At 41.8% G+C, this 21,323-nt stretch overlaps 2 protein-coding genes across 2 annotated transcripts in view; one reads left to right on the forward strand and one right to left on the reverse strand.

The window, feature by feature from the left end:
- Nucleotides 1-1,622: 1,622 nt before the first annotated feature.
- On the forward strand, nt 1,623-11,222 carry ccnh (cyclin H). Its single transcript, XM_080532548.1, has 10 exons — nt 1,623-1,761; nt 2,148-2,275; nt 2,653-2,775; nt 2,862-2,935; nt 3,202-3,415; nt 5,033-5,196; nt 7,847-7,917; nt 8,092-8,200; nt 10,959-11,016; nt 11,135-11,222. The coding sequence occupies exons 2-10, from the start codon at nt 2,156-2,158 to the stop codon at nt 11,171-11,173; spliced, it is 972 nt and encodes a 323-aa protein (XP_080388674.1). The 5' UTR covers nt 1,623-1,761; nt 2,148-2,155; the 3' UTR covers nt 11,174-11,222.
- Nucleotides 11,223-11,950: 728 nt separating this feature from the next.
- Nucleotides 11,951-21,323, reverse strand: part of rasa1a (RAS p21 protein activator (GTPase activating protein) 1a) — a 30,575-nt gene continuing 21,202 nt past the window's right edge. Inside the window, exons 12-25 of the mRNA XM_080532549.1 lie at nt 19,461-19,548; nt 18,800-18,880; nt 18,459-18,616; nt 18,144-18,220; nt 17,823-17,995; nt 17,100-17,259; nt 16,705-16,847; nt 16,060-16,175; nt 15,516-15,602; nt 14,807-14,874; nt 14,435-14,523; nt 13,910-13,987; nt 13,643-13,777; nt 11,951-12,908 (exon numbers count right to left, since the gene is read on the reverse strand). Coding sequence (XP_080388675.1) covers nt 12,825-12,908; nt 13,643-13,777; nt 13,910-13,987; nt 14,435-14,523; nt 14,807-14,874; nt 15,516-15,602; nt 16,060-16,175; nt 16,705-16,847; nt 17,100-17,259; nt 17,823-17,995; nt 18,144-18,220; nt 18,459-18,616; nt 18,800-18,880; nt 19,461-19,548 — 1,537 coding nt within the window. The 3' untranslated portion in view covers nt 11,951-12,824. The remainder of the gene's footprint in view (nt 12,909-13,642; nt 13,778-13,909; nt 13,988-14,434; nt 14,524-14,806; nt 14,875-15,515; nt 15,603-16,059; nt 16,176-16,704; nt 16,848-17,099; nt 17,260-17,822; nt 17,996-18,143; nt 18,221-18,458; nt 18,617-18,799; nt 18,881-19,460; nt 19,549-21,323) is intronic.

Raw genomic sequence — 21,323 nt, forward strand, 5'->3', positions numbered from 1 at the left:
CATAGCCTACCTGTTCTAAAATGTTTCTTTGATTCTGGTTTATGCAGGCTTCATGATAATGCCACACTCAGGAAATACAACTGGAGTGCCATGGTGATATGCAAATTAATGGCTCCCGCTGAATGCAAAGGATATTTTATTATTCAGAAATTACTCATGTTTATGCAAATGAGGGTATACGGTGGGTTTGCGTGGGGGTTGGGTAAAGCTGTTTTTCTCACACAGTAAACATTTGATTCAATTGCTCTTTCATCTTTGAAATACCAGCATGAATAACAGCATTGAGACAATCTTTTCCAGAAACGCTCAAATCCATTTTGGACCACCATGGTAGTCTCTACTTGTTTTTTCATTATTAAAATATGAACATTGACATGTTTAGGCTACCCTTTGTTATGGGTAACATGGATCTCACAAACAATATGGTAATGAATCCTGACGATGAATGATGATGAATCCTGATATAATCCAAAGAAAGTGCGAGATCAAAGTTCAAAACTCTTGCTTTTACTTTGACACCTGTTATTTTGTCATCGTTCTAAAAACACATTATTGTCCCCTGAGTTTAGACTTTCGACCGAGGCCTGTTGGGAATATTCTGATCAGTCTTGCTGGAGTTGTTATATGTGTGTCTCCCCCCCATCTGTTTGTGCCCTGATAAATCATGTATAGGCCAATCACAAGTTGGTAATGTAGCATCTGATATTACAGCTGTATCATCATTTTTTAGCATCAGCCTTGGCTTGATATTATTGAAATGGGGTTTAATACACAGATTAACATTACTAAAATAACATGGAAAAGTGTTTCTCTGAATTATGTTTTTTTTGCCAGTTGATCCTGAGTGATGTATAGTTCATTATCTTATGGACATTCAGGTAGCTTGAGGGATCATAATCCCACAATATACTGTAAAAGAGCTGAAGCTGCCATGTTTGTGGAGCTGGGCGTGTGTAATGTGTTTAATGTGTTTAATGTGTTTAATGTGTTTAATGTGCTGTGTTTACAGCCCACAGACTGCTGGGGGAGCAGAGTGAGCGATACAGCCACCAGCTGCATTATGAGAGTGGAGCTTTTGATCAGATAAATATCATTCTAATTCTATGCTTTATACCCTTAAAAACTGCAATATTAAATAACACTATGGCGACAAACTAAGGTAGCTCCCTACATGAGTTAGTTTAACTAGGCCTAGAGAAGTACAGTTGTTTTGATGAGTGTGGACCAACTGTGCTTCCTCACCTGCAATCTAGAGACAGGGAGAACAGCACCCTATTGCAGCCAATCAGAGAGCTGGATATTACAGCCAATGAGAGGGCTGGATATTACAGCCAATCAGAGGGCTGGATATCAAAGTCAGAGGGCGTGATATTAGAGCGAATCAGAGGGCTGGGTATGACAGCCAATGAGAGGGCTCGATATTGCAGCCAATTGGTTATTTGTTTGTGTATATTTTCTGAGTACCTTCCCCAACACTGCAAAAAAATAAATAACGATGTGTTGCCCTGTACTATACCGTTTTTAACGCTGCGCAGCGCGATTGAAACGTAGGCGGCCTGGAACACCACCATCATGATATATCTACGTCATCACTAATGGACATACATGAGTGAAGCAAAAAAGCGACGCACCTCGGTGCTTAGTAGTTTTCCATGTATTTGATTGTAAAATCTGAAGATAACTCCTGTCAAAAAGATTAATTGAATAGGTAGTCCACAGGGTGTCCTACATTTAGCTGTCTGGCTTTGCTCTACATACAAGGTAAGTGAGACCAGCTTGCATAGAGTGCTTATTGTGTTGTCTAGTTTGAGCTACCTTGCCAGATAACAACACATTTCACAATCTTCTTATCAACGTTACCATCTACGACCGATGTGGGCTGCAAGTCGTGACGTTAGAATTATATTTATTTGTGTTTATTAATGCCTGTGTGCTGTTATTTTTAAAATGTTGACATTTTTTTAGTTAGTAATTCATAAAATACAAAGGTTCCATCTCACAAAACAAAATGGAATGTAAAAACTTTGACGCTCAATATCTCTGAACTGCCCTAAACGGAGATAGAACCTTATCATTCTAAGCTCACGAATTATCTAGGCATCAAGAAGTATACTACTTACGGTACGTACATCTTGTTTTTTCTGCAGAAATCATTATGTTTCACAATAGCTCACAGAAGAAGTTCTGGACCTTCGACAGTGAGGAACGTCTGGCAGAACAGAGAGGCGAAGCCAACCAGAAATATCGTGACAGAATGCTGCTCGGCGGTGTGAAGGTGAGCAGATATGGAACGTGTGTTTATGGATCTCCACATACGTAGCTCATAACTAGTAGTAGCTTATTTAAATGTGCGTGTGTGTGTATATATATATATATATATATCAATAATTATTCAACCACCAGCCAACATCTCAATATCTTTATTGTCCCAGTTGGCAGTCAGGGTAAAAACAACAACCAACATATACATGCAAGATGGTTAAGGACGCCAGGAAATCTGCCAGTCGGAGAGTAATCGGTACAACATGTGCAGTCGAGTAGTTTTCTACATGGTGCTATTATGAAGAAAAGTCTTAAGTATTGTCTCTGTCTCTCTCGCCCTGTCTCTCCCCCCCACCCCCCCCTCTCTCTCTCACTCCTTCCTCCATGAAGCCAGGGTTTAGTGAGTCGTTGTTCCTCGACCCTCATGAGGAAGAAGTCCTGTTCAGACACTATGAGAAGAGACTACTTGACTTCTCCAATGCTTTCAAGCCTGTAATGCCCAAGTCTGTTGTGGTATGTATTAAGTAATGCACTCTTAAGACAGATCTGGTTTAGCTAATTAGCAGATAAGTAACACATACTGTCCATTCTCTCTACAGGGTACAGCCATGATGTATTTCCGCAGATTTTACCTGCACAACTCACTAATGGAGTATCACCCCAGGACAATCATGTGAGTAGTTATGGGTCTGCCTTCATTGTACTTAGATTTATAACAACAATGGCCTCACAAATACTAGGCTATGATAGTCATTTTGGATCCAGTTACTGAAATATTATTGTCAGATTTTTGTTTATAACCTCTTTCTCTCTCCTCACACATCTCCAACTTTCCTCATTCCACTCGTTCCTTAATGGCGTCCCTCCTCTCTGTCTTGCCCTCTATACATTTCCTGTCTATATCACTCTCTCCATCTCTGTTCTCCCCCTCTCTTCCAGGCTGACCTGTTCCTACTTGTCTTGTAAGGTGGATGAATTTAACGTGTCCAGCACCCAGTTTGTGGGGAACCTTGTGCATGAGACTCCAGCGGGGCAGGAGAGGGCTCTGGAACAGATCCTGGAATATGAGCTCCTCCTCATCCAGCAGCTCAACTTCCACCTGGTGGTGCACAACCCCTACCGCCCCATGGAGGGCCTGCTCATAGACCTCAAGGTGAGTGGGGGGATCTAGGGATCAGACCTGGGTCAAATACTTAAAACTGTCTGAGGTGTGATTGATGAACCTGGAGTTTGCTGTTTGGGGATTTATCACAGTGGTTCCACTGTGTTGAGGTGCAGCAAAAAAAAATCATATCAACAAAGGAAACCCTAAATGGAGAAAGACAACTTAAGTTTTTAACTTTGAGAAAGGCTGGCTCCGTTTTCACCCCTTCGGCTCCGTTTTGCACGTTCACGTTTAAGGTAGTGTTGTCCCAATTCATTTTTCATCGAATGAGAGACGGGGGAGGACTATCCATGGCTCCGTTTGGAGAAATTCGCGAGGCACGTTCAATTCGGAGCCATGGGACTACCTTCCGGCATGCATTGCGAATCATCTACAGAAATGTTATTTCGCTCTCGTAAATACGGAAGCTAGCCAGAAATGTCATTTACTTTTTCTGTAATTACTTATTAATAAAGATTAGAACAATTATGATAACCATCTTATTATCTTAGTTTAATGTCGCTTCAATGCATTATAGACCTTTTCTTTATAACAAGCATAACAAAAAAAATCGCTTTAATGCCGAGGTGCTGTGCCTATGCTTAACATAGAAAGTTCCACAGTCCAGCGCGCTCAGGTTTAGCACTTCCATTAGACTACCAAAGCAGGACACCGGAGCACTCATATCTGTGCGTTTGTCACAGGGTGACAGTCACCCTGTTCCTCTGCCCCGGCGTCAGTCCAATGGAAGCATCAAGCACAGCCTTCCCCATAGAAATACACCGGTGCGCGATTTACATTTCAGAGATGTACAATCATGTTTATTTAGAAATAAATTATTACCTGTGGTGTTTAGCGGATGATGGTAGACATATTTAATGTAAAGTTATCTATCTAAAGTTAGGCTGATATGTGCATGATGGGCGCGAATTTTCCTCCCCTTGGTGGTATATGACGCTATAGTTGTATAGCGGCACTTATTATATCAAAACAACCCGCAATCTAATCCGAGCAGTTGTTATTATGTCATATTATCGATTAGCCATTTTTGATAGAGGGCAGTGAGCGGGAGACTCATCAAGGACATGTAGTAGTTAACTAATGCAGTGGACAGCGGCTGTTTCTCCAGCATTCCTGTCACATCGGATTTCGGAACGTCATAAAAATAAATCTGTAAGTCATGCATTTTTCCATGTTTCCATGTTTTAACTAAAGTTCAGCCGCGAAGTTGTCGCACTGTTGTCCTATATCAGTACAGACTGGCAGGGTAGGAGCACAGGTTTCATACAGGTTAGAGCTTATTCTGTCATGGTCTGATAATGAAGCATTGTTCTTTTTTATTTTATGACTTGTTTGATCGATTGATAGCGTAAAACCTAAGTTGTGAATGAATCGCGAGCGTCAATGCTTTTCTACGATACTACTGATGACGTATCAGTCTTGAAGGGTTGTCCCATTTCATAGGGAAAGATTTCAACCACTACGGCTTGTGGCTCTGAACAGAGGCCTTGGCTCCAAAGCGAGTGGCACTCCAAAACGAGCCGAACGGGTAGAAAAGGGAATCGGGATTCGGCCTAAGAGTCATGACTCCTCCTTCCACCGACCTTTAAATTCCCCTTCCCTCAGACAAGGTACCCTCCGCTGGAGAACCCAGAGTCGCTGAGGAAGAGTGCTGATGACTTCCTGACGCGAGCGACCGTGACCGATGCAGGGCTGCTGTTCCCCCCATCACAGATCGCTGTAACCGCCATCCTGAACAGTGCCTCGCGGGCGGGCCTCAACATGGAGAGGTGGGTCAGGGTGGGGCCAGGGTGCTATGGGTCCTGTCCACTGAAGGCTCTTTCACACGATTGTGTCGACCCCCACTCTCACAAAATGCTCTTGGGTGATTGCGTATGTATGGCACAGAAAAGGGGCAGTCAGCTTTGTTTTCACATTTACCTACACAGAACTGTCACTCTGATGAACAACCCCCCCCCCCCCACACAACAACCCCCCATACGTGTACGTTAGGGATGGACGGTTTTTCGGTTAAACCGAAAACCGGGGTTTCTAAAATTAGAAACGGTTTTTTATCAAAACCGTCTGAAACCGGATTTTTTTTTTTTTTTTCTTTTTTTTTTTTTAAGAATAAAATAGAATAACAATAAAACTGGAACATGTCACATGTTTGTCGTGTGTGAAAATAAAAATGATACAGTCTGAATCTGCCGCACAATGAGTGAGAGGTTTGGTCAGTTGTGAAGAATAACTGAGGATTAATATCTAATTGGGATTATATTTAAGGGTAACGAATCACTCTATGGGAAAGATAGTTGCCTTCAGTTATTGGTAGATAGGAAAGGTTTTTTACAATTACTCGCTTACATTTAATAAGATCATTTTCGCTGCTCTCTGTAAAGCGCATTGGGTCACTTTTGTGAGAAATGCGCTATAGAAATAAAATGTGATTTGATATCAATCAATCAAACTTTATTTATGTTCTATAGCACAAATCATGCATTGAATGTAACTCCAAGTGCAGTATTTACTAAACCACAATATAATAAAACAAGAGCTATACGGATCAAGAGTGTACTTTGTGCACAGCGCCACTGTGTGTCACAAGTTCACCTTCAGAGCGGGTGTTCAGCGCAGCAGGCAAAATTGTAAGTCCGTTCCGAGCGCAGCTGAATCCTGAAAAGGTGAACATGCTCGTGTTTCTTGCGAAGAACCTCGATTAACGGACTATTTAATAGCCTTTAATAGCTTTTATGCTCATTTTTTGTTACTGCCAGTTTTTGTTATTTAGTTATTAGCCATAGGTTGTGAATTAGAATTAGAATGAATGTGATCAGTGATATCTTTGCACAATTGTTTTACCTGCTTGCACTCAATTTGCACTCGTTTGTATTTATATTTATAGATGTTTTTGTTTACGTTTTCTATTCTATTGTATATTCTATGTTGTTCAAAGAATAAAACTGGAACATGTCACATGTTTGTCGTGTGTGAAAATAACAATGATACAGTCTGAATCTGCCGCGCAATGAGTGAGAGTTTTGGTCAGTTGTGAAGAATAACTGAGGATTAATATCTAATTGGGATTATATTTAAGGGTAACGAATCACTCTATGGGAAAGATAGTTGCCTTCAGTTATTGGTAGATAGGAAAGGTTTTTTACAATTACTCAGAAGATACGCGGTCACTTAGTGACGCAAAGGTAGTTCTGTATTTATCTCTATCTGTATTAGTACATTTATTTTGAAAGCTGTATTTTGACAGCTCTACCATGGGCACTTTTATTTTGATGGGTCATTCTTTGTTGATTGACTTACGACAGTTCAGGACGAGTCAGTCTCGCGGCATGTGGTTTTTATGAAAAGCTTTAAGTATGTTCACTGCATAATTCTAAGTCTAATATTTCAGTGATTATTGAGCAGTATTCAAATATTTAAATACATTGAGCAGCAGCTGAAACTTTGTCTAAGAACCAAGATATTGAGAAAGCAGTTCATTCAATGAAGACGCTGTTCCAAGAGATGATCTTCCGTGCAGGCGTGCACCCTGGATCAGCGGAGCTGGTGTGTTAAGTGTTCATGTGTTTTCATGTATGGTGTAGCTTACAAAAGTCTGCCTTTCCACTTATATTTGTGAAACTAAGTAGCCTAAATGTGTTGCGACTGTGCTTACGGTGTTTTAATGGTGTTCGACATGAGTGTATTGTAGCAGTAGGGCTCAATTATTTGAAATTGGCGTTTTTTTTTTTTTTTTTGTTTTTTTTTTTTTTTTTTACCTTTTCGGTTAACCGGAAAACCGCGGTTTTAGTCTTTGACGGTTTTTCGGTTTCAATAATTGGAAACCGTCCATCCCTAGTGTACGTTGGGTACACTGACTCCCAGTATCCCGCAGGTTACTGTGGACAACCAATTTAGCCTTTGCACTACTGCTGTTTGCACACACCCGTGGTCACTGAACACTCAATTACCCTGTGCACTACTGCTGATTGCACATACTACCTTTGCACATTTGTACATGCCTCTTTTGCCTCTAATTTATACTATAATTGATATCTATAGATACCTTAGCTATACATAGCTTACTGCTATCCGACTCTTGTATATACCTCTAATTACTGTATGTATGTACCCATCATGTTTTATATCAATCTTTGCACTTCTGGTTAGATGCTGAACTGCATTTCGTTGTCTGGTACTTGTACTCTGCAATGACAATAAAGTTGAATCTAATCTTAAGCTTATTGTAGCACCAGTTATGTTATCACGACAGATTAACGACGATTAACTTAGAGCCATTGTAGTGTGAACCATATAACTAAGCAATGCACACACATAACAAGGCTTTTGTATTACAGAACTGTGGGAGAATTGAAATATGTAAAGATCTTTTTTACCCTACGTCTATCATTAGCTCTTTTTTGTTTTGTTTTTCTGTCTCAGCTACCTGACAGAGTGTATGGGACTGAAGGAGAACAAAGAGACCCTCTCAAAGATGTATGAAGCAATGAAACGTGAGTCTTTACCCATACTGTTGCATTTACCATTTTCAACCACAATGTGGCAACTTTGATCAGAGTTGTGACTTGTGACTCCAGATCAAGCTAAACAATGTTTTGCAGTTGCAGGTCATTTCACTACCAATTAACCAATGTTTGTCTAACACTTCCTTGCTCTTTTTCACACAGGGATAAAGAATCTCATAAAGAAGTATGAACTTCCTAAACCTGAGGAAGTGAATGTTTACAAACAAAAATTGGAGAGGATCCATGCTGAGTTGGGCACCAACTCAAATGCGTACGTAGCCTACTCTATTGAATGCATGGTTTCTATCAGTTACAAGAACAAACGTGAAATGATTACAAACGCTATGTTCAGATCGAATGTTGTAGATATAGTAGCTTTACTGCAAGATATTTCGAGACTTGTTGTTCATGTCATTGATCTTATGTGTAATAAGAATTGTCACAAGGCACATTTTATCAGAATACTAACTTTTATATAGCTCTTCAGTCCACACTCCACATGGTCTCAAAATATCATGAAAACAAATGTTTTTTTTGGTAACCACCAGGCAGGCAATCCTCCCAACCCATGATTAATAATAATACTCAAATACCAATTATTTTTCATACATACTAACAGTTTTATTTAGCCAGGTCGATCAATTGTTGTCTTGTATCTAAGATGCAAAAGATTCAAGGTTCTGTCTATCAGGTAGAAAAATAAAAAACAACAAAAAACACATGTCAGCTATATTAAATACAGAGTAGATTGAACAGCATCACACTCCTTTCCACATTGTTCTCGAAACCATGAAAACACAGCTGATCGAAGCGGGGGGGGGGGGGGCATATCTATATGCCCATATCTTTGCCCTCTGTTGTCGTGGTGAGGTTTGTGAGATCCGTGTTATCTTTATCGACATAGAGAAGCTAATATGCCAACTCTGAGCCATGCCCCGCGCACAGACTGACTAGAAGCAGGCGACAGTCATAGAAACCAGTTCAGTCTCATCCATATGGCATGAGGATTGATGGGATCTGTGCATGCCCCTTGCTCAGAATGAAGCTGCACTTGATTAGTGTGGTTTTGGACTGTAAACACCAAAGGGTGTGGGATAGGAGTGCTCCGTCCTATTTCCTCACGTTTTACCTGAAGTATGCATTCGTGAACTCCACCACATGGATTTAAAGGCATAGGAGTAGTGTAAGCCAATGAATTCCATATGTGGGGCAGTGCATACTTCAGAAGACAGGTGGAGAAATAGGATGCAGCATGTGTTTTATGTTTCGGTTCATGACCCCCAAGCTTAAAGGGAAGATCTCTCAGTTTCTTAAAGCAGCATATATGTAGGCCCACACACATGAGAGCAGTTTCCATTGGGTTACACAACATGCACAGGTTACAAATGTCTGCTACAAACTTTGTTAATCTATCATACAAAGGTTTTTTTTCTCTCATACAACTCTGTTTAGCAATCGTACACAAATCCCCCCCCCCCCCCCCCCCATACAAGCTTAAGTGTATAATATCAACAAGCAAAGCAGCGTATAAAAGGTATAGCTAGTCGCTTCAGTGTATCGGCGACGGTGTGTAACTGTAAACGGCAAAATTTGGGATAAAAGAAGGAAGAGGTTAAGTTGGTGTTGTAAAATCAAGTAGGAGCAGTAGTGTGTGTAGAAAGGGAGTTAAGGCTCGCGTCTCGGGAGAGGTGCTACGTTAGAATTCCCTGATGATGGTTTGTTGCTGTCGCTACAATGCTTTGGCTCGCTCTCTGCCCCGCGTCTCTCTGTGAAGGTTCCACTGTTGCCAGGGTGAGAGTCAGGGGGAGCGAGGCCTCTAATGTCAGCCTTGCCCACCAGTCAGGATGCCCCATGTAGATATCTGCATCCTTGGAAATGTAATATATTTTAACCAATCACAAACTGATTTGACTGACTCGTGGGCAAGCCAATCAACATAAAGGATTCGAGTCGGCTCCCACAGCGGAAGTGGAGGCGATCCAGTTCAGAGTTCTCTGTAGCTGCATTTATGCTAGCTATACAGACTTATTTCTCTCTAATTAAGCCCCTTCTTCACACGTCAGATGTGCCCCTCTTTTAATCTTGAATATATATATATAGTTCTGATTATCATTAGGCAACAGATCTGATCTTAGTCAGTAACATCACTCTGATGTCTGTTCAAAGACTTTGGGAAGGTTCGAGGATCACTCTCAGAGCTGTTGTAAGTCAGTCCACACAGGCGGGGTCGAAGCCATATTGCCAGAAAGCTACATGCTCAATACAAATCCACAAAAGTCTCCGGTCCATGGGCTGCCTGGCTGGCTGTTTTTGGTTGGTTGGTTCTTCCTTCAAGTTGTTCGATTGGTTAGACAGAATTCACATTACCTGGATGGTGGTAGCCAGTGCCATGATGGTGCACTCGGTCCTGCAAGACAAAGCAGACAGTGTTGCAGAAGGTTGATATTGGCCCTGTCCAGAAACAACCCTCTAGTCTAGCCCCTACCTCCCTAGGTACTTGTGTAGATCTGAAAGGATTGGTATGAGCAAGATGGACCTAATAACATCTTTATTTATACCTTTCAGATATACAAAAGAGTCTAGGGGCAAGAGGCTAGGGGGTTGTTTGTTTCTGGACAGGGCTAGAGATGATTGTAAACCGTCTAAATGCCATTCATTGAGAGGGCCATGTCAGCCTCCTCTTTTATTCATCATGTGTACTACTGAAGTGAATTCACTGTGTATGATGTTTAATGTGGTTGTGACATAAGATGGTTGACTTGACACATACCTAGATGACAGGGTCGCTGTAGACAAGATGTGCATGACTTGAAGGGAGGAGGAAGGGATGATGGGGGGGGGGGGAGACCATTTGGAAATTGTTGAGGTTTCAATCACAAACAATAGATAGCAAAGGCCATCTCCGTGATTTCATTCTTGAATACTCTTGACGTCTGTCTACAATTTAACAAGTTAACATCGTAACCTATATTGTATGCACTGAATATAGCAATGTGCTCTTAAAAACCCACTCTTTTTCTGTCTTCCAGGAAAAGAAAAAGAGGATATGAGGATGATGATCATGTGGCCAAGGAGCAGGTAGAAGAGGTGAGTCTGAACCACATTCATGTTGCATTTAAATTAAACAGTTTTCTGCCTGACTTATAACATATTCCTCCTACCAAAATGATAATAATAATAAAATAAAAAAACATTGGTTTCCTAGGAGTGGACTGATGAAGACCTTGATGAAGACTACCTTTGAGTGATGCACTCTTTTTTTTAACCAACTATCGCCAAACCCTTTTGCTTACTACATACATTCTTATTTGAGGCGATGCCTCACCAACATTTGTTCTTTGTTTTATGTAGAATAATAAACCTATATTTTTTATCAATATAGGCTTAAAGTGTTTTTTTCAATATACGTTTTATTGAATGTGTCAAGATTGATACCAGCTTGATTACTTTATACTGTACGTGGACTCAATGCATCCTATGTATTCATACAAGACACATAAGCATATGAGGCAAAAAGGTAACTTTACACACTACGAAGGGAAAATCATAACTGCCCACTATAATCCATCCACATGTTGGAACCATTCCTGGAAAACCTTTTTGTTTGCTACATTGAACATCACACTCATTCAAAATTCAATAGTCATACTACATACATTTTTCTATGGTAAAATATCGAATATTTATAACTGTTGTACCACATGTTAATGTGGGTTTCAAGCTGCCCACTTGTTCTCTGTTGCCATGGCGGTTGTGGGCAGGGAAAGGAACATTTAGTTTAATAGCGTATGGAACCTGTCAAGTAATACAAATATTCAGTCTGACGAACGGATAAACCACATTCTAGACTGTGTGTGTCGAAATCAGGCTGCTTTGTCACAAACACAAAGCTGGCCTTCTAAAACAGAACAAAGCTACAGTACTGTGTGCACTTATATAATCACTCATCTCGTACTCATGATAAAAAATGACTCGGTTATCTACTTTACAAAAGACGGTTTAATAAGTGCATGCACGTCTGATACAATCTGTACTATTCCAAGAATTTGACTGCTGTAAACATTTTCATTAACTTGGTTTCTTTGATTACGTGTCTCGTCTGGCATTGAAGTTTCATGGAAGACTGAACCAAACAACAATCAAAAAAAATGTGATACAATTGGAAAAAAATTCTGTTTGTCTCAATTATATACTCATGATTCCAGCAAGAGAATTTATTTTTGATATAAAATAACCATATTTTCTGCAAGAATTTTTCCAATCTAAAATACGAAAAAAGAACAAAAAATAATAATACGTAGAACAAATAGATAGGAAATGCTAGTTTTCAGCACTTTGTGGATATTGTCTCGACCATAAAATAAATCAGTCACAAATTACAGTATAAAAAGCATTATCGCTCATAATCCAGTTATAAGAAAAAAAACAGGGAGGACTGTAGCTTCTTCATGTCAGTTGACTTTCCTCATATGGAGCAGGGAGGAGGGAATGGATACACTTTGGCAACCTGTGCTGTGGATATGTCTTGGGTACACAAAGCTTTATTCTGAAATTAAATCTTTGACCCCTCATGGGGGGGGGTGTTATGAACTCACAGAACACGGTTTATATGAAGAAAAACATTTTTATCTAAAACGAGAAAAAGAAAAAACATTTTCCTGCGCAAACAGCGGTCAAAGTCACTGGTGCAAGTTTTTTTGTTTTTTAGGTACTGCGTTGGTTGGTTGTTCTGCTGCTGTAGTTGCATAGCTCTCGTGGCATGGGTGGGGCAGGGTGGAGATGGGGGAGGGGGTTGCCATGGTGATGAGTGGAGCATGCTGGGTCCCGTGTGCGACTCCGAGCGAGGAGACGGTGGAGGGATGGAGGGAGAGAGAGAGGAGGAGAGGAGTGCTGTACTACCTGTTGCTGTTGGACATGGCATAGTGAACCTGTTTCTGCTGGAGGAGCTCTGTGATGGCCAGCAGCTTTTTCAGCACGTGCTACAGAGAGAGAGAGAGATCATGAGATGTTGACTTAGATACAGATATTTGCTTAAGTATCACAATTTCGATTCTTAAATGATACCACGGCAACCAAAACAAAATCATCAGGCAAGTAAAATAATATTCTATTAAATATCAAAACAGGGAAATTCTTATTTTCATATCCTTAGCTATCAGCACTATTCTGGCCCTGTGGTGTTTTGAGGTCGGGATGCCTATCGGAAAGATGATTGCTTGTCTAAATGTGATGTGTTGCCTCCCTTTGACTGCATAGCCTTGTAACATCTTTTACAAATAGGCTTTGTGATTTCAGTCGGCTCGCCATCATCATTGGCGTTGTCCAGCTCAGCCACACACATCCATTATGATGCATGCAGAGCACACTTCCCCCCGCCCCCCGCCCCTCATGAGCATAGACAAATTACACTTAGAAGATAATATTCTGCACAGCTCAAAGTAAATACTGCATCAGGCATTTATGGTAATTTATTGTTTTCAAAGCAGGGTATCATAATACTTTTGTAGAACTGGTACATCGTGAAACACTATCCTAGACAATAATAATTGGATAAGCAATATGGTAAAGATTCCATCCAGCCCACCATTGAGAAACAGCACTAAATACTAAAGAGAGAGACAGTCAGAGAGTCTGAAATATTGATGGAGATGGAAACACACACAGGGCCCATTCTACCCATGACGGTTTTTGCACAGTATAGTGTCACACTGACCTGCTGTGCTCCCCTTTCGTTGCTCTGGATGCGCAGCTCGTCTGAGTGGGTGCCACAAATCTCATGCAGGGCAGCCAGGTCGCGGGACAGGTCTGTCCTAAAGTGCTCTGTCGTCTCAGGGAGTTCAGGGACGTTCTGTCAAGGTAGGACACAGTTAACACAGTTAAGCATGGCTAAAAATGGTAGAAAGATAGAAAAAGTATGTGTGTATATATATATATATATGTATAAAGCTTAAATAATGTTTCATTTTATGTTTTAACCTACCCCCAACTCATCCAGAAACATGATCATCCTATGTTTGTTGTTTTTGATGAAGGGGTTCACTCCCTCCATGTAGGGTTCCTAGATTTTATGGAAAATACACAACATTACTCAACTACTTTTAGAGACAGTAAATCTGACAGCAGCTGGTGAAAGCAAGAACAAGTCGGCAACCGACCAAATGTTCAGACTTTTATTCTGAAAATATTAAATCAATTTCAACATTGTTGAAAATCAATGACACACTGGCTACTTACTACTCAAGCCAAAATATTGCAATACAATGGATTCGGTGAGTAATCCCCACTACTACCTAGTTAGTGTAGTAGTCGTGGGGATTACTCCATTGCATTGCAAGGTTTTGGCTTGACTAGCGAGTGTCATTGATTTTCAACGTTGAAAGAAGTTCAGAAGTGAAAGTCTGAACATTCTGATTGATTGCAGACTTGTTCCCGCTTTCACCAGCTGCTGTCACAAATGAACAGTAATGATAAACACTGTTTGAGGTGCTGTTTAGGGCAGGCGTACCTTAGCACCAAACTCCACCAGGTTGGCCAGGTTCTGGACCGACTTGGCCACCAGAGTGAGAGTCCGGCCCGCTGTCGAGGAGGGAGGGTCTACATGACAGAGGACATAAGTGAGCAAACAAATGCATGACAACGCCCACTGACTTCAACAACAACATCATCCATGTCCATGCCAAATCAAAGTCTTTTTTTAAATAACAAGAGCCAATGAGGGGATATGGTAGAGCATGGTGCTAACAACGTTTAGGTTGTGGGTTCTATTCCCGCTGGGACCATATATACAGAAAAATGTATGCACTCACTACAATGTACCGTAAGTCACTTTGGATAAATGCGTCAGCTAAATGGCATATATTACATATGATAAGCTCACCAGCGATTATGTTGAACATTCTAGGGTTGAGGATGGCAGGACAGATCAGTCTCAGGAACACAAAGCCACTGGAAAAAGTCAAACAGATTTCAGTTTGTCTGATGCAGTGGGGATTACTGAGAAGTTTTTCACTGGTATTTTTTTTTAAATCAACTTGTGATTTCAACTTATAATCCTTTATTTTACCAAGAAACATCTAAAGACGACCATCTCTTCCACAAAGAGAGAGCTGACAAGCAAAATCAAACAACTTCTATCAGATAGGGTGGGGGTGGCTGTGGCTCAGGAGATAGAGCCAGCGTAGAATGATCGCAGGGTCTGCGGTTCAATCCCCAGCTGTCCACGTGTCGAGGTGTCCTTGGACATGACACCGAACCCCAAATTGCTCCCAATGAGCGGACCGGCGCCTTGCACGGAAGCTTGCCGCCATTGGTGTGTGTGAATGGGTGAATGAGAGGCCATTGTAAAGCGCTTTGGAATAAGTGCAGTCCATTTACAATTTATATAGATATCAAATATATTTTGATATATTTGATTTATATACATGTATATTATCAAACTATAAACATATACTCCCATTAGGTACCTAGGACCTTCCTGTACATAACCCAGTCAGCAAGAAGATAGCATGTCACTGAGCAACAGTAGGTACTTTGCTAGGCCTCAGGCCTCATGTATACCCCTTTCAATTCACCATATATGCAATTACCTTACGACTCTGGTCCTCATGGTGTTATTGGTGGGCCATTTCTCCTGCACTGACTTCTGCAGACACCCATAGATGAACCTCAGAGTCCTGGAGTACATCACAAGAGAGAGACAATTAATGGACTGAAACATAATCAGAATATGTTGAACATCCCTTCAAATAGAACACTCTGGACATGATTGCTTATCATAGCTAACAGACTTTGTATGTTTATTGTATTGGTTCCCTAATGGACACCTAACTAACTGTTAACTTGTTCATCAGTCTACTGAGTGTATGAGTGATCAAGATGGTGTGTCTCTGTCTGTTATCCTGCTTGTCTAATGTCAGAATTAATCTGACAACGGAATGGAATGAGGAGTGTAATGATATTCAGGTGTGTGTTTGTTCTATCCGGTCAGAGCTTTTCACTGTCAGGACTGCTGAGTCACTACCTATCTTCCGCCATAGACTGAAGACCCATCTCTTCAGATTACACCATGACTGTCACCCCCAGTGGCCCCTGGTCCTAGCATAGTTTTTTTTCTTATGTAAATGTTCTTACGGGGGCAGGATCTCAGCAGCCATGAAGATCTTCTCCACCAGCTCAGACAGGATGTTGAGGAGGTGGGCCAGGTTCAGGTTCATGTCCTCGTTCTTCTCCAGCTTGGAGGGGTTCAGCTAGAGGGGGTAAGGAAGGGAGGGTGAGGAGAGAGGAAGCCAGAGATTGGAACAGGTAAGTTTGATCTTCTACAAAACCACAAATAGTATCTGTGCATATAATTTCTACCATTGATTGCATCCACACACTACACACATCTGTACCTCGATTACTACTGGCAGTGTCTGATTAGATTCTCATTACAGCCCTGATAAGAACAGTACCAAATAATCTACAGCAAGGTTGAAGCTGTGTCATTGTGACATATATCTGTTACTGTTTTGTCTTCAGGCCGAGCATACGTGGGCTAGGAGTACTGATATGAGGTGACGAGTGTCAAGTGTACGACTCCACTTTTGAGATAAGCGACGGAATATCTAGACTAAGCATTCGTAGCCCACGAACTTCAAATCAGAAATCTGAGAGAGAAGCTTTGCTTACATTTTCCCATTGGTGCTCAAAAGCCTCCTCTCTGTGTGTGTGTGTGTGTGTGTGTTACAGTCCTAGGACCACTGAAGGATGTGTGTGTGTGTGTGTGTGTGTGTTTACCTCGCAGGACTGCTTGCTCTCCATGATCTTGAGGATGGACTCTTTGAGGGCGTGGTGGACGAAGGGCGTGGCTGTGGCCTTCATGTACTGCTCCATCAGCGTGCTGGCCAACGTGGTGGCGCGGAACAGCGTCGTCGCCTCGTCTAGGGACAGAGGTGAAATAATTCATAGCCAATGGTGTGTGATATCTGGCTTCTGCGGACGGGCGTGCGGCGCTCAAGGATTGGACTCAACGCCCACGAGAAGTGGCACCAGCAGCAGCGTCGCTGAATTCCCCCCCCCCCCCCCACCCCTCATCCCTGGAGCAAGCGTCATCATCGAACACGATGGACAGCTAAGAGTGTGTGTGTGTGTGTGTACATGTGTGCATGCATGTGTGTGTGCGTGTGTCTTACCTTCCATGTTAATCTCTCTGTCGTTGAGTATCCTGAGTAGGGGGGCCTCAGTCTTCTCGTGTCTGAAGATGCGCAGCAGTATGCTGGCCAGCAGGGTGCGGTCCTGTCCACACACGTGGGCCAGGGCATAGATCACATGGAACTCCTTAAGCAGGATCAGCTGTGGAGGGAAAACAGACACAAGTATAATGGCATGTATATATAAGACAAGACTTTTCCTACATCCCTTTTTTATTAAGTACATTTAGGCATTCAGCTTTTCAGATACAAATACGATAGTTATATGGCATGTGTTTTAGCAGACACTTTCATCCAAGTTGACTTGAAGAATAGTGAGTATGTATGGTCACAGCAGCGATCAAACCCACAACCTTAACAATGCTATCCCCATGCTCTACCGACTGAGCCACACCATAGCTATTGGAAAATAAATCTTAAGACATAGTTTTAGTTTAGCATTCTCTTAATCCATCTTATTTGAATCTACCCTCTTTTACTGAACTACACTGGTCTCAGTGTTCTACCATGTCTCTTATTTCATATACTACTCATTTCCTTATATTACAATTCATTTTTACTCTATTGTTGTATTTTCATTATACTGTTAAGCACCTTGTATTAAAATGTTGCACGAAAGGCGCTATATAAATAAGTCTGATTTGATTTGATTGTGTGTGTGTGTGTGGGGGGGGGGGGGCGGGGGGCGGGGCGTATATGTCTTACCTCTTTGAACTCACTGTACTCCTCCTCTGGCATGATCTTCTCCATGGAGTAGCGGGCGCGGACACGCAGGGAGCCTGGCTCAATGCCCTTCAGGGGCACATGGGAGCTGAGGGGGAACCACTCGTCAATCATCTGGCCCTTCTGCAGGCGACTCAGCTGGCAACGCATGAACACTGGCAGAGAGAAAGAGATGAGGGGTTAACAGACAAAGACATGCATCTATGCACACACATATACAAACACACAGTCACACGGGCTCTCACACACGGGCACACGCGCTCTCTCTCACACACTGTGTCATTGTGAAATGAGGAAACTCACAGATGTCACTTTCTTTGCTCTTCTTTGTTTTGTTGCTCAGGCTGATCTCAAACCTGTTGATTTCACTGGACAAGTCACTGAAAGAAAAGAGAAGATAAAATGACATGCCGTGAAACAAAAACATGATTCATAACCAAGTAGGCTACACATAATTTACGAATGAGCAGCATGTTCCAGTCGGGAGAGTGTGGCGAAAGGTGAGTAGTAGCTTCTTTATACGCCAGTTAGGTTTGGTGGAATTCTCTAATATATTTTTTTTGAACAATCTATTCAGATCAATACCAGTGTCTGTGGACAAGGCTGAAGTAGACTCACTCAAAGATGAACTCCTCTGTGAAGACGGGGTTCTGGCCCTCTCTTGGGTGGGTCTTGGCCACCTGGACACTGTTCAGGTAGATGTTGCAGTAGGGCTGGTTGAAGTGCTTCACCGGGAGTTTGTGGGCCTCCTCCACGTTCAGGACCAGACTGCTCACCTGAGTTACACAAATACAATATAGGTTACAATTCTACTACTATCTGAGTTTGTGTGTGTGTGTGTGTGTGTGTGTGTGTGTGTGTGTGTGTGTGTGTGTGTGTGTGTGTGTGTGTGTGTGTGTGTGTGGGGAGGGGGTGGGGGGTGGAGGGGGGAGGGCGGGTGCTCAAGTGTCTGTGTATACCTGTCGGAGTCTCTTGTTGGGGGTGGGCTGCGTGGGTTTCCTAAGGTTACTGCAGAAGGTTTGCAGACACTTCATCCAGTCCTACAGAGAGAAGACACACGGTACATGAAAGTACAGCCTTGTAATGAGCTAGAGTAAAAAAAAAGAAGAGTAGATTAAACACAGTGACACAATGGGCCGGTTTCATAGACAAGGCTTAAGACTAATCCTAGACTAAAAAGCTTCTTTAAATGGAGATTTTACATTGAAAGTGTGATTTAGTCTAGGACTAGGCTCAAGCCACGTCTGTGAAACCCCACCCATTGAGTATTCGAGGTAGGAGAGAAAGAATCTGCACTTTATCTTAGACACCACTTGAAGGGCCATGTGCAATATTCGAAAACACCACTTGAAGGGTTATGTGCAATATATATTTATACCAAATGATGCCATGTCCAGGTGGAAACTGCTGCCAATGTCACTCAATGTTTGTTGCTGTCCTGTTGTTTACTTTGTCTACTGTACCATGCCCAAGACAAATTTCCCCTCGGGGACAATAAAGTATAATCAATCAATCAATCAATCAATCAATTCTATAATTTGAAGAGAGAATAAAAAAGAAAGGAGAGAGAAAAAGAAAGAAAGAGAGAGCGATCAATTGATTCATACATACAATACAAACCTGTGCCTGTTCAGGAGTCTCGCCAGCGAAGTAGAATATGTACTGTTCCTCGCTAAAGTGCTGGACCACAATCTGGAAACAGTTTGGCCTGCAAACAAGGACACGGGGAGCGGTCTGGGTTAGTAAAAAGGCATACAAGCAATGAAACAGCATAACGGCATATAAGCGACTGGCTTTTATAGATAGATACTTTATTGATCCCTGAGGAGAATGTAAGACATTACAGCAGCTCACATCACAACAAAATAAAGTGACAATAGAATAATAAAATAAAATAATAATATTATGTTATGGGGGAGAACATCACATTCACTCTGTTTTCAATACAATCACAGTGGGTGAGCTTGGTTGATTGGCACAGACATGTTATTCAATTGAATTCAAATAGAGGAGTGGTAGGCTACAAATAAGTGTCAGGACTAAACCACACTACCTGTCACCATTACAGTGCCAAGACAATAACAAACAGATGTTAGTTGGCTATAGAGATTGGGTGTTGCCGTTATACATCCTTACCGTATTTTCCGCACTATAAGGCGCACTTAAAAGCCTTCAATTTTCAAAAAAAACGACAGTGCGCCTTATAACCCGGAGCGCCTTATATATGGATCAATTTGTTAATTAGTTGATCCATACTGGTTGTACACGGCGCTCAAGGCGCTCTGTCAAAATGTTTCAGTACGACTGGTAAACTACAAAGCCGCACCGCTTGCAGCATTACGGTAATCAGTAAACACCGGTGTTGTGCTTACTCACAGTCCCACACCACTTGTGTGTATAAAGACCCCAAGTAAAGAAGACTAAACAGAGTTTCCGTGGGAACAAAGCGAGATGGCCACAGTTAGAGGACAAACTCCAACAGTGGGTTGTTGAACAGAGAGCCGCAAGTAGAAGCGTCTCTACAGTCACTAAGGCAACAGCGCGAGCACGGGACATGAACATCGATGAATTTCGAGGCGGTCCTTCTTGGTGCTTTCAACTTGAAGTTTTAAAGTACCCACTCGATATAATAAACAACAGTTTAACGATCACTAAACACTTATAATTTGTGTATTGGATTCATTATTCTCGTTTGCCGGAGGCTACCGGTAAGGGAGGGTTTACTTGTAAACATACTTTCGTTTTAGCTCATGTTCAAAAGCAAGAACTGTGTGTTCATCTAGTTATGTGTAGTTATGTGTTTTTAGCATGTCGATGTTCTCCCAGCATGTTGTCATGTTATTAAAATACAGTTTAGACCTTCGTAGCGATGTGTTTTGGTAGCAGCGTTCGTAGCTGTGGCTGCTTTCAGAGTCACAAAACTGAAAAATTACTTTGCACATTTCACCAGGAGCTGTCACATATTGGTTGTTGGTTATAATTGTATAGCCTATTGGTTGTTTTCTGGTGTTGTTTTATTGTTTTGCTCTGTTTGTAGTCTACTTGATGTATTTTTATCAGCTGTTAAATCACCACAGCGGTTAATCCACTAATAGAGATAATACCAGATTGAAAATGCTTGTAGCTAACTACTCTATATCTCGTGGTCGCAGCTATTGCGAATTGCTATTCACGCGAGTCAGCTGTGAATCACCGCAGGTCCTTGACACTTGTTGCAAAAATGGATGACGAACGGCTGATACTTGAGGTGGAAAAATATATATTTTTGACAGTGGAGCAGGTAGAACCTTGACGGTGACAACGCTCAGGTGGAGCATGGACAACGGGAAGTTGACACAACACCGATGGAGAGGTGACGCAACGCAGTAGGTGGAGCTTGGCCGTAACGCAACCCCAGTCAAACGTTTGACTGCAGTATTTTCTATTCTATGCGCTTTATAATCCGGTGCGCCTTATAATCCGGTGCGCCCTGTATATGAAAAC

Source organism: Nansenia antarctica, assembly GCF_963989245.1.
Source record: "Nansenia antarctica genome assembly, chromosome: 5".
In the NCBI taxonomy this organism is placed as follows: domain Eukaryota; kingdom Metazoa; phylum Chordata; class Actinopteri; order Argentiniformes; family Microstomatidae; genus Nansenia; species Nansenia antarctica.

Excerpts from the sequence above, each read along its gene's own strand:
- ccnh (XM_080532548.1), top strand. The coding sequence starts at position 2,156 with ATGTTTCACAATAGCTCACAGAAGAAGTTCTGGACCTTCGACAGTGAG. Across the intron at positions 2,276-2,652 it reads TGCTGCTCGGCGGTGTGAAG|CCAGGGTTTAGTGAGTCGTT; the intron begins GTGAGCAGATAT and ends TCCTCCATGAAG. Across the intron at positions 2,936-3,201 it reads TATCACCCCAGGACAATCAT|GCTGACCTGTTCCTACTTGT; the intron begins GTGAGTAGTTAT and ends CCTCTCTTCCAG.